Raw genomic sequence first — 20,171 nt, forward strand, 5'->3', positions numbered from 1 at the left:
AAAGTTTCATACACTGAATGACAGTCAACTACTGTAATGAATCCAGTGAGGCAAGACCATCACAGCCCATGACGATGCTGCCCCCTAGTGGTCAAAACACTATTTAACAGTTCAAAGAACACAGTAAATGAACATAACGATGGTTAAGACAAAGTCAAATGCGCAGAAGGTAACAAAGAAAATAAATATATATGTGAAGGACAATTATCAATGTGGTTCCATCCGCTTCCATGTTGATACTCAATTATTGACCTGGTTCTACTTGAAAACAGGCACTGACAGCTTCTAGTGCTGTGGTTGTGCAGCCTGGAGAGGTCACTGTAACAAACAACTTGTGCTCTTTCTCAAATGTATAATACACACTAACCCTGTATAGTACATGCTACAGTATACAAGAAGTGAACCGCATTCTACTGTATCTAACGGATACTTTATACAACACCTATTAAGGAGTCGGTATTGTGTGTTTCATTTGTGAACTGCATTACAAAACAGTAGATTAACATCACTGCACAGAAAGTACGTCCGCAAATCTACATTTTTAAGGTTTGCACACTCAGAAAAGAATTATAGGTTTTGTAAAAAGAACTCAAAGCCTGATTAGGATTAATAAGATTTTGGCGATTTGGGTGCATTTATTCATTCGTGCACATCATTCGGTTTCATTAATTACAGGCCAATCTAACCATAATAATAATAATTCTAGGGTATTGTACATTCTTTACAGGGTATGAAGGAGCCACACAGACTATTTTGTAGTAAAAGACGAGTGTTTAATACAAGTTTAGAAAGAGGCCTTTTTCTTCATAGACCGTTATGGGTAGAAGAAAACACAAAGCTGCTAAAGTGACATCTACTTGTTTAGTCCGACCATTTGCCCCAAAGGAATTCCACCTACCGTCTAAAACTGAGAAAAGCGGCAACTCTTCAGAGCCTAAAGCAGCTTTCAGAGAAAGTTGAACAAACAACATTTAAAGTTGTTTAATATTCACGTGGATGGAGCATTTCAGTGACACGTCACTGTCCGGTCTAAATGTGGGTGATTCACAACACAAACATGTTACCAAACAAAGGTGACAGAGGAAGTTAGTACAAAGCAGGTGAGATGCACAGACTACGACTTTGAGGCTTGAACCAGACGATCAGATACATGGTTGCAACCGTGAACAGTGCTTATTCCTGAAAATTTACTTCACCATAAATAATAATTTAACAATTAAAAGTTTGTTTTTCAACCACATTGAACAGCTGAATTTATTAAACTGGAACCATCTGGTACTGTCATGACTGCATTGAAACACTCGTCCAAAACGTCACACTGTTAATCCCTGAGAGGGAACAGTCGCCACAACCAGTGGGGTAATGGACTCTAAGCTGTTTTTTTTCAGATTATTATTACAAATCCAACAAATTGTTGCCTAATTCTCCGCTCAGGTGCTCAGATGTCATTAAATCATGGCACAGGACGGCAACGTGACAAAGTGACACCAATAAAAGAGCAAGAATCAAACCTCAAACTGTGCAAAATACGGAAAATTGATGCAAAATGAGAAATAGTGGTGGAAATGTGACATTTCTGTTAGATTGAATCAGCTGTTTTCACACATGTGAATGAAGTTCAGGACAGAGCATCGTTGATCTAGTTCTAGTGCAACAACAAAATAACACTGAAGAGTGCTGAGACTCCCGTCGTCTCTCTGAGCTTCACAGGAACTTACTTTTGGTTTCATGGGGGGGAGCACCGGGGTTTTGGAAGGAGGAGGCAGCAAGCTGGAGTATGGGTGCAGAACCAGGGTGATTGTCTGATGGCAAGAGGAGAAGGGTGGGGAGTGGAGGGTGGGAGAAAGCGAGAAAGAAGTGATTTAATGGATAGCTCACACAAATTACAACATGGCCTGAGAGAATGAATGGATGCATTAACCAGTGCTGTGACTTTTCAGCTCACACACACCGAACATCCATTAAACCAGGCATGCTTGCAAGTTGGGTAAACCTGCCCATCAAGGGGTTGAGTGAAAAAAAGGGGAGGATGGTGGTTCAATAATCACATTCAGCAAAGCATGAGACAAAAGGAAAAGGCAAGTGGGTCACACTGAACGCACAACGCAGGATGCATGTTGTAACCACAAGAGGGCGATGATGGATCAAACACTGGTGATGAGGCACATAAACGCACACGGTTTTCAAATGGCTTTCATGACACAGACAGCTCCAATCAAACAGGGAAAGATTATGATCGTTATTTCAGGAGGTGAATTTCCACTCTGCAGATACAGAGAGGATGTACCCCACATGTATCACACCAGTCTAGGCCTGTGGATTGATTGATTGACTGACTGACTGAAAAAAGGGCAAAATCATGTGACAAAACTTCCTCCAGGACAGCAACAAATATTTACAGTAAAAGTGAGTTTTGATTATTAAGACTTACAGTCATAAACAGATATACAACTATTCATGGTGATTTTTATAATGTTTCTGTTTGTTAATAGTTTAACTTAATTCTGTATAGATGTTACATATTCTGTATTCTGTGTATTGTACGTCAGTAGAAACTGTAGGTCACCAGCAGGGAGCATGGGACACTCTCTGGCTCATAGGCCACTGCTTAAAGTCTCACTGTCATCTTATAAATTTATGTTTTTTGTATGAATATATAAATATATATGAATATAACATGTTAAGTACTGGTTTTCAGACTCTGTCCTTTTATTTTTTATTACGACGTTCCACAACCCGTCCATTAATTAAGCTAAGCCAGGCTCATTGGCTACTGCTTCTCACCTCAAACATGAACTGGATGAGGATGTATTATCATTGGTTTACAATGTGCAGTAGAGGCAGAGGTTGTTACAGGCTCATAATGACCAGGTTTAGAGAATGTTTGCATGAACTTGAAGAAAGACGGAAAAGAGCCTTCTTGCAACTAAAGAAATACTTTTTAAATATCCCCCCCCCCTCCAGTCTCCTTCCCGCTGCGTCATCAAAAGGCCAAATCCACATGACGAACACAGACAGCGCAAAGCATGTGAGCTTATTTTCACTAATGCATGGAGCTTATCTATAATTACAACAAGTGAAAACTGGGTGAGTAATAACACTGCTACCTGACACCAACAACAGCCAACAAAGAAAGAGCTCTATGTTAGAGATCCTCTGTATAATAAACACTGGTTTATTATAAGAGATGAGATGAGTCCTGATTCAGTCAAATATGATGTTTAGGATTAGCTCCTATACTATAACTTTGTTACAGCACGTCCTGCTGTGTCCTTTAATTTAAAGCTGCTCACGTCTTTTCAGTTCCCGTATAATAAATGGCTTTTGTTTTAACTTCTGCCTGGTGCAAAGCAAGCCGTGATTTACAGATTCCTCAAACAAGTCACAAGGGTAGTGGGGGAAATAAAGACGACATCGCTGCAGAACCTGTGTCCTTCATTACGATCTTATGATACTAGTTAAGCTGATTAAGTTATTCACAGTCGATTATTGCATTTGGAAAAGCATGCACAATGCGGATGCCAACTGAAGAAAAAGAAACAACCTATGACACTCAGTAAATCCCTAATGGCCTTTAAGCCATAATCTGATATGTGCATTTTTTTCTTGTTTTTTTTTTTTTAATGAGACATGGCCTGAGGTTGCATCCTGTGATGGACGAGTGTACAGGGCGTGTTTGGTTAGTGTTACAGCGCAGAGAAGAGGTGGCATGTCTTACTTGAGACAGGAGCTGCGTTGTTTGGAGTGTCTGCCCTCAGGTACTGTGTGGTTTGGGTGGAAGGCTGAGACAGACCCTGAGAGCTTCCACTGTCGCTCACGCTGCAAAGACACAGAGAGGACAAATACAGTGGACATGAAGGATAATATGTCAGGGAGAGTTCAGTACTAGGAGTTTATAGCAATTATAAATGACACACAATGTACTATTGTGAAGACAAACAAGTTAACGTCATTTGCCAAATGTATTTTTATCACATGTCAAATTTCTGTTCATGACAATATCTACTCTTAATAGTTATTTTATTATTATTTCTATTAGCTAGCAAGATACTTTAATAACACATATAATAACACAGTTATATAGACACTAATTGGAAACCTTTGTGATATTAACACCATGTTTGCGGTTTGCAGATTCGACACCGTCCTGACGTCTAACTTCTCTTAATCAACAGCCATGAGGATGTGAGGATCTAATTTCACAGTGACATCTGATAACCCGTGGCTGCTTACATCCATCCAAAGTGGAGATTACAAGCACTGAACAACAGTTAAGCCTCAGTACAAGTTTCCACTTGATATAATCCTCTGCGTGGATGAGAGCAGTTTTAGCTGTCTCTGAAGAGCGGCACTGTGCAGGAACACCACAGGTAACCGGTGTAAGACAGGACAAGAGAAAGGACCGAACCTGTCCTCCATCTCCACTCTCTTCATGCTGTGCAGGTGCAGGATGGCCAGGATGATGGCCACCAGAAAGATGACGATGCAGCAGACGCTCACACTTATGTAGAACACCTGGGTGGAGGTGGTGGGGGCGGTCACGCCGTCTACTGGGGAAAAACAGTCAGATAAAGGAAGGAAGTCACTGCTCACAAACACGCCACCGTCATTACCAGCGCTTCAACAGTTTGCTATTAGGAGGGAAGCGGAGCAGAAATGTGAGGTAAGGCGATGGGACAAAGACAAGAGTGAAAAGAGGAACTGTAAGTGCACCTAGAGCTCCACTTAGAGCTAATGGAGGACTGGAGCAGTGGTGGCTGTTTTCAGGATTCAGTGTCTGAGAGCTTTTCTCATCACCTCTCTAAAAGCCTCGGAGGGCCCCAGGTTCCTCGGGCCTACCCAAGCAGAAGGGAGACAACCAACTAATGGTACTTTGTTATTGGGGCAGGGGGCTCACAAAGACTCCACTAGAGGAGGAGGACACGGCCGAGGGGAGGGGGGCTGACAGAGTGCTGCTCAACAGCAGAATGAATCCTGCAGCTCTTTTCATCTCATTTGGTATAATTTTATAGAAGGTTACATTTCAGTACTTTAAACAATAAACAATACTTTTTGTTACAATCCAATTACCGTTTGTATATATGCCAATACTTGTATATTGTTTATTCTATATTTTTTTTTAATTATATTATTTATCTTTTTCACGGTCCAATCTTTATTCGTGTTACTTTTCTGCACTATGGATGCTGTTGCAAACTGTAATTTCTCCACAGTGGGACAAATATAGGTTTTTCCATTCCATTCTATTCTATTCTATTGAATGAACAGACAACACGAGGAGCTCTGAGAGAGGGGGGAAAGTGGAGGTAAGATAACTTACTGTCAGGCCGGTTAAGAGTGTTATTGTTGGGAATGGGAATCTTTGGGTCAGAATCAATTCCTGTTCACAAAAGAAGAAGAAGAAGAAGAAAAAAAAAATGACATCAACTCAAGTCAGTGTCAAAGTTTAGTAAATGAAGAGTCTTTAATTTGCACCATATGCAATGAAAGCAACAGCTTGGTGTTACAACAACACAAACAACGTGGTTGGAAGATAAGTCAAAATGTGTAAATAAAAGACAAAAAGACAAAAAGCCTGATTCTGTACTAGTAAAAGTATCAAATATCGTCCCTCTCAGTACAGAACGCCAACACCGATGGACCAGCTCCTAGAAAAGTTTCAGTAGACGATAAGTCAGTAAGTTTGCGTTGTGGTTATGAAACAGGGAGCTTCACTGTTGGTCCTCAGCTACAACATTACAGGAACAATCCAAGGAAGGAGTTGACAGGGACGACTGGAGAGCTCAGGCAGACAAAGAATCTCTTCATGCTGCTAATTTGACTCCTGCTTAAAATAAGATGGGAATAAATTTGTTTCCACGGGGCACATGGCAAGGAGCCTCCTGGCCACATATAATTATCTTCAGGCTTTTAGAAAATCGCATCGACTGCATTCTGAATACGCAGATCTGAACATCTCCCTCTGTGAACCTTTTGGAGCGACTAACACGGAGCAGAATCACGTCCATGCAGAAAATATCATTTTCTGTCGAACAGCATGTGACAAAACAACAGTGCTTTTTTCCAAGCGGACATTTTGAAAGCACAGCTGAGAGGGAAACGCTAAAAAGGACACGGTCCCAGAGAAGGACCCCCATGAACCCATGTTATTAATGACACCTGCGCTTCTCCTGCTGGACCAAAAACATTGTGATACACAACCACCTTACTCTTCCATTCGTTTAAGCTGATTGTTGAGGTTCTTACTTTTATGGCACATTTTCCTCCTCTTGAAGTTGAGCACTGTGTAGTTGTTGGCATGGATGGTCAGACTGAGCTGCATCGTCAAAAACGCCTCTTCATCTACTTTGCCTGAGCAGACGATGTCCACTCTGAAGACTGCAGAGGAAGAACACACACGCGTACGCACAACAACACGTCATTTACAGAAAGCTGCTAAATGTCTGATTAATAAGAAATAAGTGAGTCACTTTTTTTTTACCAACAGTCATTTAAGTTTAGCAGAAATGTGAAATTGCACACAACTTTATCACCATCGTGTGACTACAAATTAGACAAATTAATTCCTTGAGGAAAAAGGCTTTAAAGCAAAACACCCACATTGTGGGAAGTACATTTTGTTCGAGGGACATAAAATCTGCAAGTCAGTGCTTCTATAGTGCACTAAAAACAACAATTATGTGTTTTATGGGAGGTTAACTTTTGGCTCAGAATAGTTTCCAGGCTACCAGTCACTGTGCACTGCCAAGGCATGTGTCCTCACTACATATTTCCTATATTGTTCACTACAATTACTGTCATTTTATTTGAGTGTCTCAAATCCAAATGTGCAAATAATCCACAATCAAGCAAAATAAGCATTGTCAACGAAATGTAAACCTACAATCCAATTCACTGATTTTAACCAGCTCCTCAAAGACAATATCATAACTCCACGACTGATGATGACTTAAAACAGTGATTAGTTAGAGTTCAAAATCTTAATTCACTTCTCATGAGTGTCCATTACATACATGGATCACTGACTGATTGAACCATTGGGAGATTTTGGAAGCAGCCATAGTTTGTCGCATAAGTTTCAGCAGTTTTCGTCTGTTCCCAGTTGTCATGCCAAGCTAAGCTAACTGGCAGCTTTGCTTTTCTTTAAGACACATTAAGACACATTGACCTTCCCTTTAACTATGTGCCACAGAGAAAATAAACCTTCTGAAATGTGTTTGTAGGAGTTGTGGAGCTGTTGCTGGGATCTTTAGCAACTAATGGACAAAGCAGCAAGTTAAACGTCTTAGCAGTTTTCCTCTTGTTCTTCTTGGTCATCCCAGTTTTCCTGGTGTTCCTTGGATGACCTGTCCCCCGGCTAAAGCTTTCCCCGAAAATGTCCCCAATTTTAGCTTTTTATAAAAAGTTGCGCGCAGACTATAGTTATTACAGCAGCCAGTCGCGCTGCTATTGACATCACAGACACAGCAGTTTAAATATAAATAAATATGGCAAAATAAATCAAACCTTATTTGTCCATGTTTCTTCATTTTATCTTGATAACATTTAATTTCCACATCAGCACAACTAGTGTGGGATTATTCTACAATATTTACTCATCATTACAGCAAAAAAGTCCATCATTAATTCATCTCTCAATCAGTAGAAAATATTGTGAATATGTTGTGATTATGCATGAAAAAACAGTCAGAATTTTGAGAAATACACATTTTTGGTCAGACCCTAATCTGTAGACCAACTAATCAGCATGACTCTGGCGAGCGTGTAGCTCTTCCCAGCTTCCGAGACTCCCGGCTAAAAGTAACTCCTCGGTACGTGCCAGCTGCACATTGGACGTTGTCTTTACGGTGTGTTCATGTGCAGCTTTTTGGCTCAGACACAGACAACGTGAGGTCACGCCGTTGCTCGTGGTTCTTATGACATCGGTTTAGTTGTGTACTACTTCGAGCTCTCTTATCTTATCTGGTTGACATAGTTACAGGTCTGAATGTACCGAAACATTTTCTCTTTGAATGTCAACCACTACCTGAAGGGTGAAGAATGAGAGAGAGGTGAGTGTCTTACTTACCAGTGGGAAGACGGGGCACCTCCCCCTGACTGGAGATGTTGCTGCGTGGTGTGTTCAGGGCAATAGGATTCTCCACGCTGAATGCAAGCCGGTAGTCAACCTTTGAAAGATTAAATAAAATAATAAAAAAGTCAGTGATAACATTTAATTACCACACGTGTGTGAACACATGCACTAAGAAGATGCTGAGGTTTACCTTCGTTTTAGAAAACCATGTGAAGAAAAGGCTGTTGGTGTCAGTGGGCACGGGCATGTTGAAGGAGAGCGCATAGTGATTCACCATATCGTCTCGCACGTAGTAGAGCTCTGCGTCAAGGCCTGTGTGTGAGGACAGATGACATAAAAGAGGACATAAAAGACTGTTTAGAACTAATTACCTCATCTGAGGCAATTCGGAGGAAAAGTAAAATATCCACTCAAACTGCCAGCTAAGTTCGGGTAGAGGGTGGGGGCTCCCACTCAATAAAAGAGATGGACTAACCACATCTGTTAGTACTTGAGAAGTCTTAGTGCCCAAGCGAAAAACTTCAAAACTTTCAAGTGAGACAACATCCAAAATATGACCGTAATTTTCTATCCAGGAAACAAAATTGGCCAAGGGAAGGGAAGGGATAGGAGGAAGGGAGTGAAATGCCTCAGATAAAAAAAAAAAAGAAAGAAAAGCAAACTAACATCCACAATCTGCTCAACCATTCAGTCTTCAATGAGCACATAGCTTAGGAAATGCCATTGCACATGGACATCAGAAAGCTAAACATCTCGGCTCTGCGTGGACCGTTTCTTTGCCTCTCACTTAAACAAAGTGACGCCTTAAAAAGTTCTTTACTCGGTTTTTGATGCATCAAAAAGTTTGAGAAATCCCCAGCCCGGGCCTGGGGCAGTGCTATCAGTCTTTGAAGGAGTCTCTCTGGCAGAGTGGGGTCTGTCTATCAGTCTCTGAATATCCAGTTTAAAGAGAGGGGAAGAATGTGCCCGGGCTCCTGCGATACCCTGGGGCTGTCTCCGAGCGCCGGCTCACAGACCTCGCTCACATTGGCTCAATTAAAAACATTCTCAGGCATTCGCTAACTGAGAGATAAGTGTTATATAAACTAGCATCTAACCAGCACGCTGCAGACTTTCATTCCTGTAACTCGTGACCGAATCAAAATCAAAGTCAAATTCAGTGAACACCGATCAGGCACAACATTATGACCAGTTACAGGAGAAGTAGCCAACATCGACCATCTTGTGACAATGCCATGTTATGCTGGGGAACGTTTCAACCTGGCATCCATGTGGAGGTTGCTTAGACATGAACCCCCACCCCACAGTGAAGACACTCAATCAGTGTTTACATGCGCAGCTTAATTGAGCCATGCTCGAAATTCGACTTTCTGAATACCGTCCTTGTCCCAGTTTATATGCAACAGAGAAAATTGAATAACCGACGGGAACATGTCCTCCTCCTCCACACCAGGGGGCGATATGTGTCTTTTCAGAGGGTTAACACCAGGTTAAAATGTCCCCCCTTCCAGTTGACCTATTACGTCATATAATAAACAAGAGTCATTCATGCAGCCGACCGGCATTTCAAACAGCTTTTTTAATCTCGTATGTAATGTGTGTGCTACTTTTGGTGCAGATAAGATGTGCGCCATCCCTCAGGCGGTTCTTCTTCCAGCTCCGTTTACATTCTTCTTCTGCGACCGACTTTCTTAGATGTTTTTTTGTTCCACTGTTGCGGAGCACGTGCACACGTGTTGTCCAGTTAAAAGCCCGATTAAGCGTAAACATGGCGGAGAAAATCGAAGTCGGAGTAACGTGTTTACATGCACTTAAGTTGTCCAGTTAAAGTCGGGTTAAGGCAATAATTTGTTTTATTTATTTTTTTTATGCGCATGTAAACGAACTGATTGATGACACTAGCCATCCTCAGGAGGATGCAGCCTGAGAGAAACAGAAGAAAACGTGAACAGACCAACGTGTTGACCTGGCCCCCAGAAGTACCACAGAGGCCCCTCCCCACTCACAACACTATATTGCCAGACGCCACAGGACACCCTCAGAAGGCCGATGTCCATCCTCTGATGAGTCACAAATGTTATGCCTGACCTTTTAGATACACAAACAAACCCGCGTACGTGAGCCAAGCACAATGTGGATTTAAACGAGCATTAACCGAACCACTGGGAGCAAATAGTCTATTAGCAACAAAAATATGCAAAGCGGTGAAATAAAGCAGGTATAACAAACACACCAGGAAACAGCAATATTTACATAGATGTGGAATAACGTCAGCATTTATCTGGATTCATGTTTCTGACCACTTGTTGCTAAATGTGTGCTGTGTGCAGGTAGGTACAGTCACGTTTCGAGAGCCTTTTCTCTGAGAACAGCTGCATCTGAAAACCATTCTGATTAGAGCGGCGAACACACAGCCACACAATAATAATTGCCTTTCTCATGCTCAACTCTGTGTGCCTCCCTTGTCTCAACATGTGGCCACACAGCTTTTATACCAATTAAACTATGCAGCCAGGCATTAAGGCTCAAGGAGAAACCGCGTGGCTCAAGTTTGTCCTCCTCGCAGCATTTCAGCTATCCACCCAGACGCCCTGCAAGAGCTTTGAGACAGGAATCAGAGGCGACGGACTCAGGAGCCCGTCAGTGTGTACGGACTGAGGAGAGGGAATAGATGTTTCCTGAGGTGAAGGAAGTCGAACCATGAGCTGCAGTTTAACTCTGGAAACAGGGAAACAGCATTAGTAGGAGGTGTGCCTATAAACAAGACCCATGTTTAGTTAGTGTTTGGTCACAATATGTAAAGAGTCTCGCTGCGTGGTCTCGTTGTCTGTTAACAGACTTCTTAAAAGCTAATTGAAAACATTTTGAATTCCAGTGTGATGACTTGGCAGCACGTTGTGTTTTGAGGGATTATTTCCTGCTGGACATTTCCATTTCTCTCCGTTGGTGTCAAGTGATTCACAATAGAAAGGGCATGGCACACTGTGTCACCTCCTCTGATCTGAACACGCCACACAATTGAGCACGGCAAAAAAAACATGGACAGAAGAAATCATTTTCACATGAAAATCAGTTTTTATCAAACATGAAGCAACTTCTGTTGGTGAAAAGGAGAGAAATACATAAAGTAATCGTATAAGGATTTACTATTTTTAAGGTCAGTTAGTCTGCACCTCTTCTGAAAACCATTTATTTATGAAATAGACAAAATAAAAGCTCAGTTGAGCCATTCGATCGTTTACAAGAGACTAACAGGAGGCAGCATGTTTGGATTAAACACCTGGGACCTTAAGGGACACGAAGCCAGAGGAACACAGCGTTAAAACCAGCGGTGCTTGTCACACATGTTGTGATGTGACCTTGTTTAATAAAGATCATAGTGACATTTCATCATGGTGATCTTCACTAGGGCAGACTCTACCAATCGATGACAAGAAGACATCAACGCCAGGCTGCACAGTCCTAGTTGATGGAATCTGTTAATATCAGACTCAGGAAAAGTCCAGTTGCACCATAATAACTTCCACCATCATGACTGATGATGATGATTATAACTGAAACAAGTTATAAAAGTAGCAGTGATAAACAGGTAGGCTAGAAAGAAATGGGACAAAATATTTAAGAAATACTCCCTTTGATGCACAATAAAAGTATTAATGTGTCTCTATACTCGTGCTATATTACATATTATATTACTTTTAGTAGGGTCGGTTACTGTAAATGTTTCTACTTTGGTTGTATTTCTGGTTCCTTCCTACATAAACCCTCCATTGTAAGAAACAGTGGTCATGATCTACAGCCATTATTCTGAGCATCTGCAGTGGATTTGGTAAATTTAATTTGAAGCCTCCACTATTTGTCAATAAAGTACTTTCCAAGACTCATCTTTGTTGTATATACTTAAAAAAAAAAACGTTCTTGTGCCTCCCTGTACGGTGATTCACGGCCAAGCAAGATTCACGGTGCATTTGAGATGCAACTGAACAGACAGAGACTGAGATAATCAGTTTTCCATCGTCCTTTTTCCAAGCAGAGAGGCAACGAACGCCGCTGGTTGAACAATAGTAAAAGTAACTGGCAACCAAGCTGGATTCTTGACTGACCATGAAAGTCATTTTACAAGGAAAAAATCTGAGAATTATTGTGACAGGCAGTCATATGTTTTCTATTTTTGGTTACACAAAGTAATACTTCAGAGGACTTTTTGTCGATGGCTGGAAAGAAGAACATGGATATTTCCCGTTTTGTTTTATTGTGCGGCAGAATGAAGGACGCACCGGTTAACTGGGAAAACAACATGCAGAGCAAAGAAAATAATACTTGCTAATGCGGGATTAAAAAAAAGATTTGAAAAAATAATCCAAATAATTGGATAACTGCCACCAACAGGCCGCATAAGCCATGAGCACGAGTTTCCCTTCGTACTAAAGAAAACATAACAACTAAATGGGCGACATAGGGACAAACCGATGGACAACAAGTACGGACAATATTTGAGGACATGATTTAACTCCGTGTGATGAAATAATAAAAAAAAACTAAACAATATTGCAACAAATGTCAAACAGCGTTTCCTTTTAAAAGCGTTTTTGAGCGTTGGACGGCAAAGCTCTGAATAAATTCAGTTGGAAAATAGTGAAAGATTTCCATCTTCACAACTTCACTGGTTTTAGTGAGATTCAAAACAAAACTAGTCACATGTTATTTGCAGCTAAACACCCATCTGACACTTTATACCTCAGAGCTGCCCAGTGCAATCAGTCCTGTGCTGTTGGCCGCAACAGAGCAGCTTCGCTGGGGTCGAATTTAAGTGCGTTGCTTAAGGGCACATCAACACTTCTTTCAACTGAGGGAGCGCAGAGACGATTACTCACGTCCCTCCTCCTAGATTTTTTGGTTTAAGCACAGAATCTGACGTGGATACTTGTTACCGCAAAGCTTTTAGACGGCATCCCATAAAACGCAGTCCTACAACCAAACTTAGCTTCGATGTGCACAACTATAAACTACAGAACCAGATCAGGAGTAAGAACTGGAGCCTTTTAAGACTTTACTGCAGTCTTCTCTTGTGAGATGTGGATCACATTGCAGACTTTGAAAGAGGAGAACAAAAGGTGGTAGCGGCCAGGTGGCAAGGTCCAGGACAGATATAACAAAGGCCCTCTTGTGCACACAGTCGACACCGTACCTCCCAAAGCCTCCATCCCTGAGTGCTCTGGAGATAAACACTCCCCTCCCGTCTCTCACTCGGAAGATACTGGCCACATTAACCGAGGAGGGAGAAAATGAGGGCCTGCATGAAACTCTATCAAGTGGAAACTCTAAACAAATCCACAGGAACACGAACGAGACAGGTGAGGGGGGCGGGGGTAATATGTGAAGAGCTAATATGTCAGAAGCATATCTGTACACTGAGGAGACATGATTTGGGGAAGAGAAGGAGGAAAATCTATTTTAAAAAAGTGCCCTAATATTAAAAAGGACTGATTAGGAGCACGGTGGACGTCTATTTTAAAAAGGACTGGGCTCAACACTACGACTTATTGTTGAGGGAAACCTAAAAAAAAGTGGATTATAGTCATCGTTCAGTTATTATTTGAAGCCACTTCGTGCACGCAGCAGAAAACCATCAGGAGTTATTTGTTACTCTTCTCTACAGACACACGCTGCCCTTTAAATGCAGCACTTTATCTGATATTTTCATCCATTTCAAGATAAATGTACCTGTATACGTTCCCCTTCCAGCAGAACTGTGCCACACTTTGTGTTGTTATGATTGCGGCAGCTTTCTGGTAGTAGATTCACATCTCAGGGTCCCATCAAGATACACAACTCCTGCTACCACTGTACGTTTCTTTTGTGCACTGAATGCATCTAGGACAGGGCTGTTTTTCAGCTTCTTTTAATCAGAACGTTTTACCTACTGATTTTGTCTCAATTGTGTTACTAAACTTTAGCTGTGACCACTAACAACTCCACTAGCATAGCTCATCCAAACAGGTCACGGTGAGTGCAGCACCAACAAGAGCTAAGTCGGTACGGTAAAATATTCACATAAAGTTTTAACTTTGCCTTTTTTAAGATGATGAATTTGACTGGGTATATTACAAACAAGGGGTAATATTTTTCAGAGGAAACCTACCTGGTCTGACAAGTAAATACCTGGCAGCTCCTGTTAACCACTTTGTTATTCAATATACACTTCATGAAGTACTACTATAACAATAACATCACGTGAGCACCAGCCAGGAGGTTTGTGACCAGCTCTCACTGAATCTGTCACACTGACTCAAAGATACATGATGAGATTAGCTCAACTACAAACAGATCTGACTTTAGAGGGGAGCGCTGTAGTAGCCAAGTTTGATGTTACCTAAACATGTCTGTTATAAGAGAAAGGTCAAACGACATGCGCCTCAAAAGATTTCAAGGCAAACACAATCTATTTACCTGGGTTACCAATGTGTGCACTTTGTGGAACTTGTTCAGAAACACAGGTTCAGGTTTTTGCACAGCAGCACAAAAACGGCATCAATTCAAATGCCACTTTGACAGTGAGCATAGTGATGAGCTGGTGACAATGAAACAGTCGTACAGTGTAATATAAAGACACTTAGTGTTGATTATAGCCATTAGAGGTTCATCAGTAATCGACCAAACGTTGGCCGACTGACTCCGATGTTAACATTTATTTTTCACTAATAAAATGCAGGTAATTACTGTATTGGCAGATCAGCATGAAATCTGATCTGCCATTACACTCAAAAACAGGCTCTGGGAGACATGAGGTGGTTCAGAAGAGGTTTAAACCCCCTGAACCCCTGATAACCATTCACCCCTCTATATATTTTACTCATGTGAGGCTTCAGTGGGACGAGTGGATCAACTCATGTCTCCTACCTGATCATCAGAGCTTGTTTCAGAGCGTTGTTTCAGACTTTTGTAGCATAAGTTAGAGAGAAAAATGTTCTATGGAAATTGAGTACCGGTACTTATGGAACTGGGATTCATATTTAAGTTTAATATTTACCATGTTTTTGACTAATTTTATGAAAACGTTCCTTGTTCTTCACAAGTTCTGATAATAAAAGTAGTAAAATGTTCTCCCGTCAATTTATATCTTTATAACAGGTGCTTGGAACTATATTAAAGCCATCAAAAGTAGGTATTTCATCTTGTTTTTAATTGAAAAATGTGAAAATTTAAGCGGCTGATGTATCAGTTATCAGTAATTTTTATGCCCTAATGTCAGAATCGGCATCAGCCCCAAAAATCCATATCAGTCGAGCCCTAGTGTTGATAAAGGTCCGGTATTTGTCAACTACCACAACCTGTGGCCTCCTGCTGCTCATTACTAGTGTTCACTCATCTTTGCCCAAAGTTAACGGGATCACTATTTCAATCGTCCTAATGAATATTGAAGCTAATTTAAAACATTTTTTATACCGAGTCCCAAAGAACCCAACTGTAACTAGTACTAACCTTCGTGCATGACACTATAAGAATTTGAAAATGAAATCACAATATAAAAAGTTGTTTACAATGGAAACATTCAGGAAAATTAGATTTGGTGCAGGAGGATCCTTTAAATAGTTCATCTTTGCTTAAATAAAATCCACATAACACGAGGCATCGAGTCACCAATTCCAACAGGAAAGTACCTGACACGCCGCCCCAGTTATTTCTGAGAAACACAGGACACACAGGAGTGTCTCTGCCACCACAGCTGTCCAGTTTGTCTCATGAAGGGTCTGTGTGAGTCAAAGCATCAGACTCTGAGCTGTGGTGGTCGGGATTTCTGAGGAACGATCATCAGAAAGTGAAGTGAGTGAAGACAGACTGGTTCGCACTCGTGGGACCGGATCATTTGAAATGTTTGAGGGTGAGGACCGCCCGATGGTTTATTGGCCACTTTTAACGCACACCATTGTCGTAAATGGAGAAACACACCGACGAATGTGTCCAGGTGGTTGGAAGAATGACATTTCATAGATAATTTAACATGTTATAAGAACTAAACGAGTTCCAGCGCCTGCTCAGTTTTTTGGCAGAAAGAAAAAGAAAAAGGCGAATGCAAACAAACAGAAACTCAAAACAACATACTGCAATAAAACTCGCATGGTTGGCGGAGATGAAAAAGAACAAATGGCATACATATGCAATGGAAACCGTTATAGAGATTAAATCATTTCGTATACAGTATAAAACATGTGATTACTTTTACGTCACCAAACTCCTTCATCTTCTCCTATAAATGTTCAATGAAACCCAACTGGAAAATGAAGGTCACACAAACTGTTTATCTCTATGTGGCCGTCCTCTAATGTTCACAAACAGTATTGGATTACACACACACACACACACACACACACACACACACACACACATTAATTCACATTCTTTTTTTGCAGTTTTTTTTTGGACATTTGAAACTATTTGTGCCGCCACACATTTTTCTTTCTAAAGGAAAGGTCAGCGGCGAGCTTTAGAAATCTACGCAAGAGAAAACCACTTTTTTTTTTTGTAGTTTCTCTACTTCCAGCGACTGAAGAGGAGCTTCAGCATCAAAGCGCACAATAAAAAAGGAAAACACGACAATTACGTTGACTTACTGTAGTGTATGTTTTTTAAAAAGCATAAACACCCCAACCATTATCCACATCCGAGCTGTTTTTTTTTTAACTTGTTGCAAAAAATAGTCCCATTCGAAAGCATCTAATAGCTCGAAGAAAAACACGCATCAAGTCCCAATCTCTGTGGTTTTCTTTGACTCACTTCAAAGAGGCCATACATCAGCTTCTCTCTTTTATTCCTTCGAGCGCCCCGAGGGCAAAGGAGGATGAAAATGCAGGAAAAGGAATCAGAGTGAGTCCGTCTGCCGCTGTCCCATTATAGGAACCTCATTGATGCGTATTTGTTGCTCAAAGGTGGTTCCTTCGTTTACTCGACAAATATCACTGGAAAAAATAATTATTAGCCGTTTGGGTGCGGAATGATTTAATCTCAGGGCCACTAAGGGGTCATTTAAGAGGTCTCACAAACACCACCACACTCGCCTATTTTGGGACGACATGGGCAGCTTTGTGCGTAAAGGCGCAGCGTGAAAGACCGGGTTTGTGTGCGCAAGGTCAAATATTTTTGTGTTTTTTTTTTCACTTTAGCGAGGTGTGTTTCCTGACACAACATATCACGCACTTGAGAAAAAGCTACACAAAACGAGAACGTCCTGGGACGTATCGAACTCATTCGCCATTTCCAGAACACAGATCTCGTGACATCTGCTGACAACTGAACGCACAAGAGTGAAGCAAACACGATTTCTGATTTTAGCAGAAGGGCGACACCTTATATAAAAAAATAAAAAAATAAATGCTTTAGAGAACCTCCCGTATGCGCAGCAGCTCTCGGACAAAAGATGTGAGAGCAGGGGGCTCGGCTATTCAGCCACGGGATCCTCGGAGAGTGGCACGGAGGAAATGAATACTGCTGCCAATCACTCCTCGCTGTTCACAGGCTCTTTTTCAAAGCCCGGGCTTTGCCTTTCAGCTCTGGAGGAGGGGGAGAGAGGCCAGACAGCCAACATGCACCGGGGCTCTTTAGAGCAGACGGACCATTTTACTCACTTGGTTGCATTTTTTTGAGACCCCCCCCTCCCTCCCCTTTTTTTTTTGCACGCCTATCCAAGAAGAACTATACCAAACTCTGGCTTATTCGCCTGATTGAGCGAGTGGAAAAACTGACCACATCGCTAGAATTTTTCCTGTTGGAAGCAACAATGTCAGAAATAGGGAAAGGATTGCTGTTTTTTTTTTTTGTTTTGTTTTTTTTAGAGTGTGAGTTTACACAAACTAAACACGTTGTCCATTCCCACAGGCAGGAACTCTGCTGGAAAACTAACTTTTGTCTACACACACCTATAATTTCACTCAGGTACTGGGGAGGTGTGGTTTACCTCGGCCAGGAAACGTCTATCGTTAATACAGAAAGTAAGGATGAGAAAAATCTTTCAGAGCGCTTTCCACTAAGAAAAAAAAATAAAAAATCTGGTGATTCTACCGCGGAAAACTAGGTTCAGTGGGTTGTTATTATATGGGACAGCAAATGAATGTACACAAAAGTCATTTTGGTTTATCCCTCGTGTTCCTCCGCGATCACATGGACGGTCAAAATGCCAGGAAACGGAGACAGACAGAAAGCTATTGAGGCCTGTAAAAGCAGTGTCACTGCCTGGGTCATGGGCCGCATGAGCGCAGTGTGAGCAGCGTATCTCTGAGCAAACTGAGCAAACAACGGCAGGGACGTGTTTTTTTTAAAAGTACAAGACAATTTTGAAGCTTTAAATAAATCGCCATGTTAAATGTTTGGGTTAATGTTATAGTTTATGTGAACTATAAATAAATACCGTTTATATGTCGTGCGGTCAAGTATAAATGTCAACAAACGGTCCAAGATGCAGGAGGTTTTCTTTGTTCTACACAATTGTAAACTGAACGTTGATGGTTTTAGCCTGTTGGCAAAATGTGGCACTATTGTTTTTTTATTTTAAATCCGATATAATTACTCAGTTCATGGACTCTTGGCCCTTTTCATTATCCTAAGTCTGGGTCAGACCTGTCGTTTCCTTACCAGACCAAATCCACTCCTTCAGTACAGTTTCTTAAATATCTGATTCACTGCTATTTAAACCTTTACGAACCTTCGTATGAAAGCAAATCCACATGCAGTGACTAAAAAGAATAGGCTGCGTTTAGTAATTGAATTTGAGCCGCACAGCTGCAACACAACTCAAACTCTTGAGGTCTCGAGTCGGAGCTGATATGGGAGCGGAGGGCGGGGGCTCATGTGGATTTGCGAGACGGACAGTTCATGTGCAAAAACAATCAGGGATGCCGTCCGCCTGTCATCCACAGACTTAACGCGCCGCATAGAGCAGCAGCCTGTTCCAATTCAGGCATGACGTTTTCCTGTTCCTCATCAAGCCCCGGAGAGTCTGGCCGCTTGGTAAAGTTATCAAAAATGAAGCTGACAGTCCATTTGGGTTAAAAGCAAAGACCAAAGGAAGACAACATTAACTGGGGATGTCGCTTCTTCCTTTCACAGCAATATTTCAGCAATGCAACTTTTATAAAAAATAATGTGAAAGTTGTGTGGTGGAGAGGAAGGAGGAAAGTCACTTTCTTCTGTGGCGACAGGAACAATAGAGTCTGAGAGGAGTTTAAAACATCCGACTGCAATTATACCGACCAAAGCATTTTGCATTTTACAGCCACACTATACTTGTGGTACACCTGATAAAATAACCTTAACAACCTGTTGTTGTGTTTCTATCTGCCCACTAATAATGAAACGTCTTAACTGGATGAACTGCTTCACAAACCAAACCCTGCAGGTCACAATTCACAACTTTTAAAGTGAAAACTGACATGCTTCAGGGTTATAAATGCATAAATGTGATGTAAGAAGATCAGCTGCATCGTTTATCTATGTCCTATAGAAATGTGAACGCTGTGTGTTTGGTCGTGTCTGCGTCGTTCGGGCCTACGAAGTGAGTAAGCAACGGCCTGTGATGACAGACTAAAGAGTAACTAATAAAGTTAAAAGCAGGTCTTTTCCATATCAGTTTTAGTGTCCTGCCATGAGGTTAGTGTACCAGAAACATGTGTCATGGTTTATTACAAAAAAAAAAAGAGCACAGGTGTTACTCATAACCCTAACGAAGGCTCTGACCTATTAAAGTGTCCCTGTAAGTCATGGCAGCGAGACACTCGAAGACCCTGAAACTGAAGCAGCTGAGTGGAACGGAGCCATCATTAATGTTATTATTTAGACCTGTGCCCGTCCTACTGTCCCGGGACAGAGGTTTATTGTTCATGCTGACTCACAGCCATGACTTATGCACATGATCAAGATGCCTGATTACAGAGAAGGGCAGAATAAACACAGAAACTGGGCAGACCTGAGTAACGCTCAACCAAGCCTTGACGTATGTTAGTTTTGACACTTCCAAGCAGCACATCCACCTCTCGCCGGGGACTAACGCCGCGTTGGATATTTTTATAGTAATGTGCGTATCTTTGAAGTGCCGTGGCTCCGCCTG

The 20,171-nt window shown here is 41.5% G+C and overlaps 1 protein-coding gene across 3 annotated transcripts in view; it reads right to left on the reverse strand.

Moving 5' to 3' along the window:
- The window catches only part of ryk (receptor like tyrosine kinase), a 41,675-nt gene that overhangs the window by 17,770 nt on the left and 3,734 nt on the right, over window positions 1-20,171 (reverse strand). Inside the window, exons 2-8 of one of the 3 annotated variants that reach the window (XM_047587257.1) lie at window positions 8,265-8,386; window positions 8,069-8,168; window positions 6,247-6,378; window positions 5,321-5,380; window positions 4,409-4,547; window positions 3,719-3,819; window positions 1,719-1,802 (exon numbers count right to left, since the gene is read on the reverse strand). In XM_047587257.1, the coding sequence (XP_047443213.1) occupies window positions 1,719-1,802; window positions 3,719-3,819; window positions 4,409-4,547; window positions 5,321-5,380; window positions 6,247-6,378; window positions 8,069-8,168; window positions 8,265-8,386 (738 nt within the window). Of the gene's footprint in view, window positions 1-1,718; window positions 1,803-3,718; window positions 3,820-4,408; window positions 4,551-5,320; window positions 5,381-6,246; window positions 6,379-8,068; window positions 8,169-8,264; window positions 8,387-20,171 lie in introns of all 3 variants that reach the window. The other 2 variants (XM_047587256.1, XM_047587258.1) reach the window with 2 other exon arrangements.

This window comes from Mugil cephalus, chromosome 6 (assembly GCF_022458985.1).
Source record: "Mugil cephalus isolate CIBA_MC_2020 chromosome 6, CIBA_Mcephalus_1.1, whole genome shotgun sequence".
Classification (NCBI taxonomy): domain Eukaryota; kingdom Metazoa; phylum Chordata; class Actinopteri; order Mugiliformes; family Mugilidae; genus Mugil; species Mugil cephalus.